Consider the following 15,711-nt stretch of genomic DNA (forward strand, 5'->3'; position numbering starts at 1 on the left):
GGGATACATTTATGATTACGGCTTATACCACCAAAATCAAAATCAAATCAGACAAAAGGGTACTTTGTCATGCCGTTCTGTGATCTTTGCAAACATCTGTGTTCTTCCTGAATCGAACCCACATTCCATTATGCAAACATATTAAACAGGAACTTTTGGTGCAGCACCTCACACTTCAAAATCCATTAAAAAAGAAAACAGATATACAGTCAGGTCTTCTGGAATTTTCCCTAGCTTTTAACTCAGAGTGCCTATATTTTCTCACACCTCTGTTCCCTTCAGAGACCTCTGTAAATGCTTTTTGCAGCAAGTTACATAACGGCTTTGTATTGTGCTGACATGTTGGAGAAAAACATGGTTATCTACCTTAGTAAATGTTCGTTTGAATGCAAAAACAAACATGGTAAAGCAATCAACCTTGGTGCATCACTGAAATCCTTTACAGTTCCACTCTTAGAAGAAAAACAAGGATTTTTATTAAATCTGGAGGATTTATTAAATCTGGTTTCTCCAACTCTGTCAAGACACTGAACATTAACTTCTGACAGGAGCTGCCACCATCGTAGTTCTTTGCAGTTGCTCAGAACAAGTCTTTAAAATACACAACAACAATTAGAACAGATATATTGAAGCTTACTGCTATGGTAAAAGACATAAACTAAGTAATTTTTAAGCAGGAATACAGTCAACTGTATCTGAAATACATAAAAAGCTAGGTGAATCAGATCACCCTTTACAACACAAAGACTTCGCCTTAAATTCCTACGTACCTGAAAGTCTACTGACCCCTAAGTTGTCACCAGCAAAGCACATTCTCCACTCAGGGTGAATCTCTGTGCATCTGACCAAGTACAATTAACTGCCTGTTATGGGAACTATTCAAAGGCACCCATTACTTTCCTCAGAGCATGTAGGAGATTAAGGCACCTAACATCTTTGTGCCCAAGGTTCCAGGACCATTTAAGCTGATATAAATTCAGACGGCAATGATCTGTCCTTCTGCACGCTCCTGCTCCTCCTTTACGCTGATACTGGCACTCATTTGCTATCCTGGTGAGCCAACTCTGTTTGAAAAATTAGCAGAAAAGTAACCCAGAAAAAAAAAAAAAAAAACACCACAGTGACACCAGCAAAATACTTCGCAATAAGAGTCTTTCTGACAGGTCAGCATCCTAAAGCAAGCTGAAAACGAAAGGAAGATTCAACACAATAGGGATGACAGCACTAGGACTGCAGTAACATCAATTTACATAGGCCTAGACTGGAACATGAACAAACTTAAAAAATATCTGACCCCCAAAGGATACTTTCTTTGGTTTATTTGAAGACAATAAAAACATTGTTTTCCCTTTAGACTGACTATGCTGGATAAAAAGTTGTAACACCAATAACAAAGTTTTTCTGCAACAAGAGAAATCTAGAAATCTGCTCCTAAATTGCACAAGTGTAGAAACGCAGCATTTTAAACATCTGTAGTGAATACTTTTGAGTAAAGGTAGACAATTTGCACAGGAAAACAGTATTTTTATCACATTTTCAGCATATTAGATACTGGCATAAGTAAGTAAATCCATATAACACACATGAAATCAGAGTAGATGTTGGCTGCTACAGAGAGATAGTAGAGGCAGTAGAGCTTTTCTGGGAGAATTGTCATTACTATAAACATCCTTTCTTATTAACCGCAAGTGCATGTTATCCAAATTGCTGCTGACGTGTAGGCTGGGGAAGAGGAAGAAGGTTTTTGCTTGCTTGTTTACACAAAGGTGTTCCACAGCTTATTCCTGAAAAAAAAACCACTATAAAATGTAATTACACTTAACACTAAAATCAAACCAGAACCTTGGTGAAAATGGGAATAAAAAAAAAAAAAAAGAACTGTGAGAGACTGTGTCGAATATTTGTCTCAACATTGTCGAAACATCAAACCACCACCCGAACAATGGCTTCCCGTTATCTTGCAAGGCAACTCCTGTTGTCTTTCGAACCTGAACGCAGAGCTGGTTCCAAGAAATCTAGCCCTACCCCCCAGCATGTGCCCAGAGATGCATATCACCTGGTAATGGACATACATATCATCCCGTAATGGGCATGCCTATCACCGCCAGGTGAGGGGTGCGTCTAGGGAAACCAGCTCTTGAAATACAATGAAAACAACCAACATAAAAAGGGGAATATTTTTCGCCGGAACACTCTTCACTTCATTCATTCAATGCAATACACATTCGCCGGAATACACATCCACGGAACCTACATTGGATCATCCCCCCATCGAGCGAACTGAACTGTCGGGACGCCGCAGCTCTGTGGTGGTAGCTATTACAACCAAAACTCTTTTCCCTCTTTCCTTTCTCCTCCATTTACAAACTTCTCGTCGGGTTAATAAAGTTACCCGGCACTTGACTCCTTTTTGAGTCTTAATTCTGTTCCTGAGAAAACAAACAAAACCACGTTCTGGTGTGTGAGAGCCACGTTCTGTCCAGCCACCCCTAGCCTCCCAGACTCGTTTGAGGTCGGCTGGAACGCAAGGGGGCCTTCCTCTCATCCAAAATCGGAACGTGACAAGAACATACCTAAAAATGTAGAAGTTTCACAAGTAATAAGTCTACAATCCTAGAAATGTTTGCCCCTGTTTTTTCATATTGAAGGAAGCATAATAAATGCATCAAGAAACTGCAACTTTTATCAGAAAAAGAAAGGTCAGTACTCCATGTATTATGAGATGGCATGTGGGGGTAAAGAATTTGGAGAACAATGCATGCCTAGTCTTCAACAGAATGTTGTTCCTTCAAGCATTTTTACTATGAAGCATTAAAGTAGCAACAAGTAATTTAAATAATGAAGTCTAAATAGTTACTTTCTGGGCATGACCTTTTCAAATTAAGGTTCTGAAGTTACATCTGAATCTGCTCAACTTAGAACCATAGAATGGTTAGGGTTGGAAGGGACCTTCAAAGGTCATCTAGTCCAACCTCCCTGCAAGGAGCAGGGACATCTCCAACAACATCAGGTTGCTCAGAGCCCTGTCCAACCTGGCCTTGAATGTTTCCAGGGATGGGGCATCCACCACCTCTCTGGAAAACCTGTTCTTGTGTTTCACAACCCTCATTGTAAAAAAAAATTTTCCTAATACCTAATCTAAATCTACGTCCTTCTATTTTGAGACTTCATCCATGCAAGCAATTCTACTAAACTTAATGAGACAACTTATGTACAGGAACCTAAACACATACTTAAATGCTGCAGATTAAGACATTTTACAAACCTAAAACTTTCCCATGTTGTCTGTGATTTTAATTCCCATAGTGGCTATGTCAGATTGCTCACACCCTTTTAAAAGGCAGCCTACTTGCTTTGTCTCCTTTTCAAAAGCACTCCTGGGTTTTCTGGTTGCTTCTTTGATTTGGGCTCTCTACTACTCCTACGGAAAATGTTCCAAACAGGAGAGAGGCGAAAAGGGAGGTCTTTATTTTTAACATAGAGTACTCTCCACTTCACGTCTTATAATTTTGCCACCACAATTAGGACATTTCTACTTTCAAGTAGGGTGGGAAGGGGAACCACACTGTAATTAATGGAATAATACTGGCATATAGTAAAATCCAGGAGACCCTTGGCAGAATTTTGTAAGCCACTGTATCTCTAAACACACAGATATAATGGTTTCTCTAAAAACCTATTTCTTTAAAGAGAAAATGAAAGCATCTTTCTCTAAAAATTTATTAGCTACACTTTTAGAATGACCAAATACAGATTACATCCAATTTCTACTTCATAGAATTACTTAAGAATAACAAACTTGAGTGTTGTTCGGTTTATGCACAGTCAAATAAATTCAGGGACATTAAACTGTTTAAAATATTGTTTATTAACTACATACATTCAAAGGATCGTTCTGAAACACCCAGCATAAACACACAGCAGTTGACAATCACCTCATTATCAAATCAGTTTATATACTGATTTAATGTCTCTCCAGCAACAAATGTGATATTATCAAAACAGAAAGTTACATCACAGAAACTACTCTCTCTTTACCCACAAAACGATAGCAGATAACAGCACTTTCCTTTCACCCAAGCAGACAGAAAATATCTCGATTCTTTAAGAAGAGCAGTCATTCCCGAGGAGCCCACCGAGCGGCACAGCACTTCCCCAGGTGTTAGCTGGGGCACATTTTGAACAAGCGGCAAGCTGTAAGTCCCCACTCAAAATGGGCAAAAAGCCCCGCTGCGTTCCAAGACCCCTCAGCCTTTTTTTCCCTTGAGGTCGTGGGGTGTACGTGCCTCAGCTAACAGCCAGGACCGCCGTTTTCTGCAGAGGTGCGTCGGGAAACAGACACCCACGCACACCCCCGGCACCAGGCTGACCTCCGCCGCCTGCGCCGCCAGGGCACTGGCTGTCAGTCGGGGTGGGGGGCTGGTCCTGTGCACGTCCGCGGGCGACACGTTACGCTGCCCTCACTCTCTCGAAGGAACCGTTGTCCGTTTTCAACGGCCTAGGCGGCAGGGCAAGGCCCCGGGGTACGCCCCGGGCGGCTCCTGCCCGCCCGGCTCCGCGCCATGCCCTGCTCACCGCGAGGTCGGGGCCAGTATAGCGCGGCCGCCAGGTGGGCTGAGGCCGCCCCTTTAGGCCAGAGGCGCTAGGGCCCGGCCAGCCTAGCAGAAGAGGAGCCCCCCCGCTTTCCCGCCGGCACGTTCCGCCTCAGGAAAGAGGGCTTAACCCTTCCCTCGCCACCGCCGACTGCTGCGTCCCTTCGCGGGGGTGAGGCCAGCCCCGCTGCCCTCAGCCACCCTCCTCCCCACGGCCGGACACGCGCCCTGTGTTCGCGGCAGTCTCCTCCTCCTGCGGCCCCGACCGGAGCCGGGAGGGGGCCGAAGCCGGGGCTGGGGCCGGGCAGGAACGAGGGGAGGGGGTAAGAGGCCAGGCACCGCGGGGCAGCCCTGCGCGCAGCCACACCTACCTGTCTTCTCGTGGTCATAGCCCACCACGATGAAATAGTCGGCCAGCCTCGCCATGGCGGAGAGGAGCCCGCCTCAGGCTGCGGCGGCAGCTCCTGAGAAGCTCAGCATCCCTCCCTCCGCGCTCGCCGCAAGAGAAGCGGCACCATCTCAGCCATGTTGGAGGCGAAGGCGCGCTGTGCGCTTGCGCGCCGCCGAGACTGCTGCGCCGTGACCCCGCCGGGCTGGGCGTGGGCTGAGTGCTCGCCGGCCCGAGGCGCTTGAGGTGTTAGGGCCCTGCTAGCTGGGATCGCTGCCTGTGCTCGGTGTAAACGCTATCGCCTCGTTTTGCAGGCAACCGCGGTGGGCTTTGTCTCCTCGCAGACTCCCTGGTCAAGTACTCACCCTGGGTGCACAGGGCTCGGGATACTTTGTCCCTTTAATAAATAAGTAAATAAGTAAATTAAATTAAAATAAATTTAAAAAAAAAACAACGGGTAAGTCCGACCGATCTGCACGCTCGGGAAGACTCAGGTGCCTCAGCGGAACCTCACCGCCCTACGCGGAGACCCCTCGTGAGAGGAGCTGCCACGGAAACGCATCTCCCCTGCTTAGGCCGTGCGAAAATAAAACCCGGTGGCGAACTAACGCCATCCCCCAGCCCCAAGCTCAGCCTCAGGAATCGAGACTTCACGTTTCCAGGATGTTTCCTGTTTACGCTTTGTCCGGAATGTGCGGAACAGGCCGCCGCAGGGGAAGTCGGCCCGTGCGGCTGCCGCGGCACTAACTGCCCTAGCGGCAGAGCACCAACGGCGCGGAGCGGTTCGCCTCGGGTCTGTGGCGGCTGCCCGCCGCCCGCCTACCAGGCAGCCGAGCGATAGGGAGGGTATCTCAGCCCCGGCCCTCCCTCAGAGCAGCGCCCGCGGCCCCCGACGCCGTCTCCAACGGCGGCCTGAGGAGGCTGCCCTGCCCTGCCCTGCCCCGCGGGGCGCGGCTGCCCCATCCCGTCTGCTGTGTCCCCCTGCCCGCGCCGGCCAGGGAGGGGTGCCCCGTCCCGCGCGGTCCGCAGCGCTCGGGGGTGCGAGTCCGGCGGAGGCGTTGGCTGCTAACGGGGGCGACAGCCGGTAGCGCCTCAGCGTAACCGTCCCTGTCCGGGCACAGACGGCGGCTGCCAGGGCACTCCGCAGGGCAGCGGGCAGATTTCGTTTTGCTATTTATAACGTGCATATAGGGCCGACACCTTTTGGACTCCCAACCCTCGAAAGCCCGGTGGGCTTGCCAACAGTCGCAGAGATGCTAGTGATAAACAGGGTGTCTAACAGTACAGCACTTGGTTAACTGGCAGAGTCTGCCAAAACAGCTTCTTAAGCTTCATGTACGTCCTGTTTGACAGCACAGAGAGAACAGCCAACGCGAAGGACATCAGTTGTGCTGCAGTGAGGAGCTGCAGCAGTCATGGGTACCAGGGAGCACATAGAAATACAGCAAATTCACTGGATTTGCTCCTGATAATCCACCATCACAAGGGACCCAGCAGAGAGTCATCAGTGGTTTCATACAAACATTTCTGTTTCAAACATGCAATTCTTACCCTTCCTACTTAGTTGGAACACACCCATGCAGTGTCTTTCTGATAACCCAGAGGCAAATTGGTCGGGAAGCTTTGACAGTGTTCTCACTTGTGCCTTCTCAGCAGGGGGCAGTGGTTGAACTCTTGAAGTAATCAACTTTGTGGCTTAACTGTTTTGAAGTCAGAAGCTGTGTAGAAAGATCTAAACTTAACAAAATTATGACATTAACCTTGTTAGAAGTAAAGAAAAATGCATAATAGATATATTGAAATTACTGAATATACTTTTTGAGAAAGAGGTATGCTCTGTGGGGCCAGTCACTTCCTGTACTAGGTGGGAGCGAGAAGAAGGAATACCTTTCTTAAGTTATGCATAGGCATTTTGGGTCATGATCCTGTAGACTTTAGTGACTGAAACCCACAAAGCTGTTTTCAAAACACTGAGCTTTTTGATTAAAAGCATTTCTGAAGTAGCAACAAAGGAATACAAATCTTAATGAAGCCACACATTACCCCAGTGAGGTGTACAAGGATAAAGTTCATTGCCATAACTCCTACAGGGGGATGCTGCAGTTTTTCAACAACACAAAGCCAACACATGCAATAGTTTACAAAAGCAAAGGATAATGTTCTGTACAGCTACCTGGAGCGAAAGTTTAGAAACACTAAGAAATTACCTAATTTGGAGCTGAAATTGGACCTTAGGGTTATCCCATCTGCACTCAGAAAAAGGTTCAATATGCAATAACAAATCTCAGTAGTTAAGTCCCGCTGCTCTTTTAAGCCAGCACCTCTAGCAGGAGAACATCACCTAACACTTCCCAGGACATTGGCAAATGCTGGATCAAGAGGAAGATATTACTTAGCGATTCCCCGGTACTACTAGTGTCCACTTCACAGCCTTACTTCTTCTTCCATCTAGACCAATATAGCCAAAGCTTGGTTAGTTTATAAAGCATGGCATCAGAAGTGGCAAGTCTTAAGTACTCATGTAACAGGAAGGGCACTGTTTGTCTGGGTTTGAACACAGTTGTATACCTGCACGGACAGCAAAATGAGTCAGTCATCCATAACTTACTTCCTTAACTTCCCTGAAGTATAGAGCAATCTTATGTTCTTATAGAATAAATGAGGAAGTGGAGCAGACAGATTGTTTGCTCACCTGAAATCTAATGCAAAGTAAACTGACCTTTAATCCAGACCACCAAAAACATAATTCCCTCTGCTGCAGCAGGGTAGCCTGGCTCCTCACAGGAGATGAAGGGGCTCCTAGAGCAGCAGCTCTGGGCAGACACCAAGGCCTAGGTCTCTAGAAGGACACAGTAAGGAGCCACATATTTATCTCTGGGGAAGGACTGTGGGGCTGCAGCCCCTCCAGGAGACTGAAAGCACACAAGGGACAATGTTGTCACACTCAGATTGTGCACTTAGCACCAGAAAGATGTGAAGGTTCACAATACCTTCTACAATCAGCTCCTCCTTCAGAAAACATAAAGGTCACACTCTGCCTGCAGTCCCTTAATCCAGTGTATCCGCTCTATGATGCCGCTGTATGCCAGAACAGGGAAGCAGTCATGACCCCAGCTAGGTTTTCCCCTACCAATACACATCCCACCCTCATTTAGGAGGCTTTGTTTGGTGTACTTGAGCCAATCAGACATAAGGCTGATCAAAAGCACCTTCAATGGGACTACCAGAAATGGAATTGCCCCTCGGCACAGACAAAGCTGGCTGAGTGCATGCACTAACAGCAAGGCTTTTCCGTGTGGAGCTTGACTAAGGTTCTACATCCCTCATGGGCTGTCGTTCTTCCATTAGTATAATCTTTCTGCTGATTTTATACAGCCTGAAATATAATCAAGTATATTCATAGCTGTGGCATATGACTTCAGTAAAATTTGTTTAAACGCAAAATGAAACACAGAAAGGCACTTTCACTGGCTTCAAACAACAATTTTCTTGCATGATCAGAACAGACTATTTGCCTCAAACTGATTCCCCATTGATGCCTATAGATTTCAGATCTTTGCTTTTGAAATAAAACCCAGCTTGAATACAAACAGCAGCTAATCTTCACAATTTCCCTGCCAAAGCATATATATAGTAAAGTCTTTTGTATATATGCAAACACTGAGAGGTAGAATGACATGTCCAAGACAATCAGTAAACAAGAGCTGGATATTCGTCTAGGCCAACTTCCCTGCAATGGGAATGGTTGAGGCAGCACCCAGAGGAGACCCTACACTTCAGAGGAGAGCTCAGTCTTGTTGAACTGTGTGGCATTGCCTCAGACTAATAGTTTATGAATAATATTTCTATGGAACATTATGTGTAACTTTTTTAAAAATGGAAATAACTCACCATTTAAGAAATATTTTTTTAAAAGGGGCCACTGTTACCTCATAGTATAAATTCAGTGACTATTGCTCATTTCCAAACTGCACGGGAATGAAAGTGCTCAGGAATAACAAAATGAGCACCTGAACAAAGAACATGATGTTTTGTGTTACATTTGAACCAGCTTTACCTGCTAAAGCCCTTTCACAAATCACATCAGCAACAAACTGATCATTTCAGTTTGCCACCGCATGAATTAGAACGAGCTAATTTTGTATCACTAAAATGGCAGTTGTAGTCAGTATGGAACTCACATGTGAGTTGTGTTACTATTGTTCCTAAACCAACACAGGATTCTTTCTGCATTGTTTGTCTAAGAGTATACAAAATGCACTTCCCGTTTAGCCAAGGATTTTAATGAGGGAATTTCCAGCATTTGGGAAAGTGTGTGATTTTTTTACTGGAACTGAAGATTTAATTTGAATCAAAGCAATCCTCACCAGACAAAATCCTGCATTCTTATTTGAAAAGTTAGATTCAACTTCTGCTGACAAAGGAAGCGCCTGAACTCGCTCGAGCCTGAGCGGCCTCATGAGGTCTCTAATCCAGTCATCGTGGTCTGACGCTGTCGTGCAGTTTTTCCCGTTTCTTCCTCCCTGGGTTTACCCCCCGAGCCTCTCGTTCTGCGCAGCACAGTCCGCGGGGGTTGCGGCGGGCGGAGGGGACAAGGGGCACTGAGCGGCCCCGCAGCCGCCTCCCGCCCCGCGCTCTGGCCGGGCAGGTGCGGCGAGGAGCGGACCGCGGCTCGCCCCGCCGGGCAGCTCTCGACCGGGGACGCTGTCTCGCCCCGCGGGAGCCGCGCCGGGGTCTCGGGGAAGAAAGATGGGGCGGGTGGGGGGTGCGATCCGGAGAGCTACAGCTAGCGCTGGCCCTGCCAGACAGCGGGAGGAAAGCATGTGAAGGACGGAGGAGAGGCAGGGTCCTGGGCCAGCCTGTCTCCAGACAGGTAGATGCCGGAGACAGAAGCCTCCAGATGCCTCCAGATACCTTGGACGCTGCTGGCCAGGGAGGGAGGCAGTACCTCAGACCGAGTCAGCCGAGCATAGGAGTTTCCGTCATCCCGTTGCACATACCTCTCCAGGGTGTTGCTATATACTGCGGTTATCTAGAAAGGCAGAATCACGAGTGCATACTCACCTGGTTTTTGAAACACTTTGCTTGGGGCAAGATGCGAGATCTCGCACACGCCAGTCTGTTCCTTCTTCCCTCCCGAGTTTCTCGCGCTGGGAAGGGGACCCTGATGCCCCAGATCTCCTGGGGCATTTCCCTTGGTTCCGCTGAATTTGCATCGCGACAAGTAAGCAGCGAAACAGTCCATCTGGTGCTGGCTGCCAGCACCCCCTGCGAAGCCTGCCCTCTGCATTTCTGAAGCGTCATGGAGAAAGGCTATTTTAAAATCCTGCAAAAAAACCAAGGTGGATAGGCTAAGATTTTGCTGCTCGCCAGCTGGGAGAACACTGGTAAGAGACCGTCATCCTGCGCTGGTTTAGCTTTATAACCGGGGAAGTAAGTGCACTTATATATAATTATATATAAGGTTTGCAGATTGGGGATAAAACCACGCACAGGCAAGTCTTCCCTGGCGTTCATAAGCCCACGCGTCTCAGTGACCCTATGTTTTCCCCAAAGCAATATCCCTTCCTCTGGTCAACGGTAGAAAGTGCGCTTTGACCTTCATCTTTCAAAATCATTTACATTGTAATTTATTTGACTATTTCAAGTAAATCAGATACATTTTATTAGACTAAAAATGCACCCAAGTTGAGTCATAAATATTAATAATGTTTGTCACCTCCTGACTTATGTAAATAAGGCTGCCATGCATTACTCATTATAATTCACGTTGTCCAAATACGGGTTTATTTTTTTAACTTTGGGATTTGATGGATTTGCATGGATTTTGAAATCGATCGTGTCTCATTCCTACTCCCCTACTTCCATCTACCTGAAGTTAAGATGCTTAGAGTGAAAAATTATGCTGCAGACCGTGTAAACATAATTATATCCCGGCAGTTAAAAAGTCTGTCCCCAGTAAGGCAGACTGAGGGGCTTATCAGATTTTGCAAGTTATGCCATAACTCGGAATCCACACCTAAAAGCTGTTAACAAAATACCAAGGGGGTGGATTAAGATAATTTTCAATAATCCTTTTATTTTTATCCTAGTATGGGTAGCCCCCCAATCCACGCTAGAATGATTAAGGAGTGCTTGAGATGTGGGGGTGGGGGTGTCAAAGAAAAATCGCTCAGCCACGCTAAGGTCCACCCACTTCCCCTCCGCTGACTATAAAAGGCAGCGGTGGAGCGCAGCTCGGCAGTGATTACTTCAGACACAGAAAAGAGGAATTCTCGCTCCTCAGGAAACCCTGCAAGTCCGGATCGCTACTACAAGAACATTTGTCTTAGTGGATTATCCTCACTGGCAGGTAAGAACTATTTTTTTTTTCTTCCCTCAACAACAACAAATGATGCAGGGGAGGTGGAGAGGAAGTAAAAATCTACTAAATCTGGACTGTTTTGAAGAGCTTGGGCTTACGCTGCAGAGTCTCGCACTGACTCTTGTCATCCGCTGCAGTTTACAACATAAGATCCAGAACTAGCTGGTTCTGTGTGTGAAGTGGGAAGATGAGCTATTGAAGGATAAACTTCCAGGCAGCTAAACACTTGCTGGAGCTTGGAAACGATGCATCTGATAGCCAGCTCTCTCTAATCTCATGGGTTTACTAAATCCTAGTGCGAGCCGCTGGGGGTATTCTGGAAATCCTGCTGGTTTTCAGCCGCCTCTGCAAGTAAAACTCTCTACAAATGTAAACTTTGGAGGCTCTGTTATTTACTCTGTGATAAGTTGCTGAGCAAATACTAGCTTCTGGTTCATATCACACACAAAGTCCCCGGTAGCTCTGCGACGGAAGGGTCTCTCTGGAATCACCAGAAATAAAGAACAGATCTTACTTGACTTTTATTAGCAACCACGCTTACAGTTCTTTTCTTTTCCCCCCACCAGGAACCGAGTCAGAATGAAACTATTTCACGTAGCCCTGCTCTATCTCGGCTCTGCGACCTTCTTCGGGGTGGATGCTGCAAGGGTGGATGTAGCGGCAGAGTTCAAAAGAAAGTGAGTATCGGAGCGCGCCCTCCTGCCAGCGCCCAGCCCCACTCGCCGAGCTGCGGAGCCTCCGCGCCCCCGCGCCGGGCTCCGGCCGCGATCAGAGGCACTGGATTCCCTGCGGGAATTGCACATCTCCTTAAAGGCCTCATGCCCTTTCAGGAAACATTAAAAAAAAAAAATTATCGCTCCTCGAATGTATTTGCTTTGGCTCCTGCCCTGCAGGCTTGCGCTAACAGGCTGTCCTCTTCCCTTGCGCTCCTTTCAGATGGACGAAATGGGCACTGAGCCGAGCCAAGCGGGACCTGAAGCCTTCGGGCGCGCTCCGAGGGCTGGGGGCAGCCGCCGCCGTGCTGGTACGGACCGAGGACGTGAAGGAAGATCCCCGAGTCTCGCATACCAGGTAAATTCCAGCCCTTTCTGGGCTCAAGCACTTGCTGGAGGCAGTGGAAGGTTCCTGGATTCCCTCGTTTCCGGGCGTTCAGGCTTATTCTCGCTGTAGATCCCCCAAGCCTCGGAGCCAAGTCCTGCCCGGGCTGCATATCGCGCTGAAAGCAGCTTCCCGCCTCCCTTTCCCCGCGCTCTTCAGCTGGCGGGAGATAGCAGCGCCTTTACTGTGAAAGTAAAATATAAATAGTAACTTGAGCTCTGGATCCATAGATAAAGTAACAGCCGTAAAACGATGGGGCCTCTCGTCCCGCCGGCAGCAAGCTCCGCTCCGCGCCCGGATCTACCCTCTCCCGACGCTCGGCGGAGGGCAGAGCCGGAGGGTGGCAGGGGGAGTGGGGAGGAAAATTTGCACCGCTGGGGACGGGCCCGCCTCCAGCCTGAGGGCTCCCTGCCCTCCCCGCCCCGGGCCCACCGGGTCCCCTCCTGCCGGGCCCCACTGCGCTTTTCTCATGCCTGCTCTCTCTCTTCTTGCTCGCAGCAGCCGGGAGGATGCTCACATCCGCGTCAAGCGCTACCGCCAAAGCGTTAACAGCTTCCCCCACTTCCAAGCCATCCGCACGGGGTGCCGGTTCGGAACCTGCACGGTGCAGAAGCTGGCCCACCAGATCTACCAGCTGACCGACAAGGACAAGGACGACGCCGCCCCCGCCAGCAAGATCAGCCCCCAGGGCTACGGCCGCAGGCGGCGCTCCGTGCCCGAGCCCCACCGCCCTGCGCTCTCCCCCCGGGCCGGGCGGCGGCCCCGGACGCCGCGGGCGCAGCCCCTCGCCCCCGTTCTCGGGATCTGAGCGTCGCACCACCCGGCCGCGGCCGTCTTGGATGGATGGACTGAGGCACGGACGCTCCGGAGCTCCGCCGCCGCTCGGGTTCGTGGAGAGCGCGTGTCCGGGCAGGACCTCGGCGTGCCCTCCCCAGGCCTGGGGCGGCCGGTCTCGCCGCCCGCGCCCGGCGCGGGGAAGCTGTGAAGGCCGCGTCTCGCGGGGGACGCGCGAGGGCTGCTCCCCTCTCCCGTCGCAGCGGCGGAGCGGTCACTGACTCTTTACCTTCCGCGGGCCAGGCACTGCCGGCGCCCGCCGCGGCCGGGACTGGAAGGCGCCCGGCTCGCGGCCGCCATCTCGCCCTCCGCCCCGCCGTTGCACCCGGCGGGGGCCCGGGCGTTCCTTGCCGGCGGGCTGCGCCCAGAGCTGCCCCGAGGAGGGGGTTGCTCAGCGCAGTCCTGCGGCCAGGAGCAGACGCCGGCGGGCGCCTGCCGTTGGGCGGCTCTCCTGGGCTCGGGGGCCGCGGCCCCGGCCTCGCCCTCTGCCCCCGAGTGAGGGTGCGCGTTCAGCCCTCGGCAAGGACCTGTCGCCCACATCTGCTCTACCCTCTGCGTTATCTGCACCCGGCAGGGAATCGGACACTCACCAGTCCCTGCGGGGACTGCGATATACTTGAACGTCACAGAGAGGAAAAGTGCAATTGTACGTCGTTTTTGTTAATTTTAAGTGCGGTGTGTGTGGATAATGAGATACGTATTGATATTTAAGATTGTCCTGTTTGTATCTTTTTTTTTTAAAATATATTTTATTTTTATACGGTTTATATATATATATATATTGCATAAGGACATTTTAAAACATTGTATCCCCTCTATTTTTCATATCGTGAATGTCAAACGTTAAACTCTTTTTCCATACCTTTTTTATCTTGCATTCCAGACTGGTGAAAGATGTAGAGAATATATCAGCTGTTCTCCATGGGTAATATGTGATAAAATAAACACTATTTTAAAATAAACACTATTACATAAAACAGTTCTGTTATATTGTATTTAGTGGGGGCAGGTAGTCAAGATGGATGATTTCTTACTGTGTTCAGTTCTACCCTTACTAACCTAGCATGGCAGTTCTCTGACAGGCTAAAACTCCCAGTTATAGACTTTGTTAGCAGCCACCTTATCTAGTCAAATCAAGTAAACTCAAAAGCAAGCACGCATCTTAAAATCACAGGCCAGATCTGTTGAGAAGGCTCTAAGGCCTCTTCTACACACATGTTCCGGCCAGGGCTGAAACGTGTCACAGCTTGGATTGATCGTGCAAGTTTATTTTTTGCCCTAATTAATCAGAGAAACAACTGCACACTTCAACATTGCATAACAAAGTAACAGATTTATTGAGGGAGCTCGTTCCAAAAATGGTCATGGTAGCTTCCAAGGTTATTTATGTTGAAGGATTTCCTGGGCCACATTTCAGGTTAAAGTTGAACGGTGACTGGTTCAGTGTGGGTAGAACATCTTGGATGAAAGCTTAGCATTAGCGATTTTGTTGTTTTGTTCTTTTTTTTCTCTCTCTGTCTTTTTTTTTTTTTAAGAAAAAACAAATTCCAACCACAGACCAGAAAATGTGAAACTGAACCTTATTAATGCACCAACAGCACCATCTATTGGTGTCTACTCTTTGCACTCCAAGGAAACAACCTGAAAAGTAAACAAGTGTATTTGAATAACACCGTGGGTAAAACATACGATTTCCCCTATTTTACAGTATCTCTGAACACACTTACCATATACAAGAGAGGACTGGGGAACAGCAGCACAAAATGCTGCTAGAATAAATGAAGTGGGCATATTTTTAATCTAATGCTAAATGCCTAAGGAATATATATTTACAAGAAAAGTTAAAATAACTGGCAATGAAGCCTTTCCAGGAATAATGCTGCAAAAAAAGCCTGAGTGGGAATCCATTTGACTAGATACCTGGCATATATTCATCATGATTTTTCTCCCCAAAGTTTCAAAGTTCTGCTCAGAATTGCCTAATTTTAGTTACTTTCCTAAACATTTTCAACTAGGAATTTTGGAATCTTCAGATGTGATGTTTCCATCTGAAATGTTCTTTTATAAAAAATTGCACATATATTGACAGTTTTAATTACTATCTGTTTATTAATAGTTGAGAGAGAATTTACCTCTTGACTGCAGATGACCTTTCTGATGCAGATTTTGCAAGATGTAAGGGGTGACAGCAAATGCATGATTGCACAGATTATAGCTGCCAGCTGAGAAATAAGCGAGTGGCTATTCTCAAATCATGAAAGATCCTGAAATTAGAATAGTTGCTGATTATAAATTTTGGGGTGCTTGCAGTGGGAAATTACAATGTGTAGGTGAAAGCATAATCCTAGTTAAAGTACACAGCAAAACTGAAATGACTTCAGCAAAATCATACCATTTTATAGCTACAATGTAACTTGGGTTACACAGCTAGCATC

At 48.0% G+C, this 15,711-nt stretch overlaps 2 protein-coding genes across 14 annotated transcripts in view; one reads left to right on the forward strand and one right to left on the reverse strand.

Annotated features, from left to right (window-relative positions):
* The window catches only part of SBF2 (SET binding factor 2), a 297,451-nt gene extending 292,313 nt beyond the window's left edge, over positions 1-5,138 (reverse strand). For 6 of the 12 annotated variants that reach the window (XM_086750152.1, XM_086750151.1, XM_086750159.1 and 3 more), the window contains exon 1: positions 4,964-5,138. In XM_086750152.1, coding sequence (XP_086606278.1) covers positions 4,964-5,018 — 55 coding nt within the window. In that variant the 5' untranslated portion in view covers positions 5,019-5,138. Of the gene's footprint in view, positions 1-2,392; positions 2,574-4,957 lie in introns of all 12 variants that reach the window. The other 6 variants (XM_086750156.1, XM_086750157.1, XM_086750153.1 and 3 more) reach the window with 3 other exon arrangements.
* A 6,664-nt stretch (positions 5,139-11,802) lies between these two features.
* ADM (adrenomedullin) lies at positions 11,803-14,253 on the forward strand. 2 transcript variants are annotated; one of them, XM_086749981.1, is made up of 3 exons: positions 11,803-12,021; positions 12,281-12,415; positions 12,941-14,253. In XM_086749981.1, the coding sequence occupies exons 1-3, from the start codon at positions 11,924-11,926 to the stop codon at positions 13,248-13,250; spliced, it is 543 nt and encodes a 180-aa protein (XP_086606107.1). In that variant the 5' UTR covers positions 11,803-11,923; the 3' UTR covers positions 13,251-14,253. The 2 variants fall into 2 exon arrangements, with proteins under 2 accessions (XP_086606107.1, XP_086606108.1); XM_086749982.1 differs by having other exon boundaries at positions 11,914-12,021; positions 12,944-14,253.
* The last annotated feature ends 1,458 nt before the right edge of the window (positions 14,254-15,711 follow it).

Source organism: Chlamydotis macqueenii, chromosome 5 (assembly GCF_036417535.1).
Source record: "Chlamydotis macqueenii isolate bChlMac1 chromosome 5, bChlMac1.mat, whole genome shotgun sequence".
In the NCBI taxonomy this organism is placed as follows: domain Eukaryota; kingdom Metazoa; phylum Chordata; class Aves; order Otidiformes; family Otididae; genus Chlamydotis; species Chlamydotis macqueenii.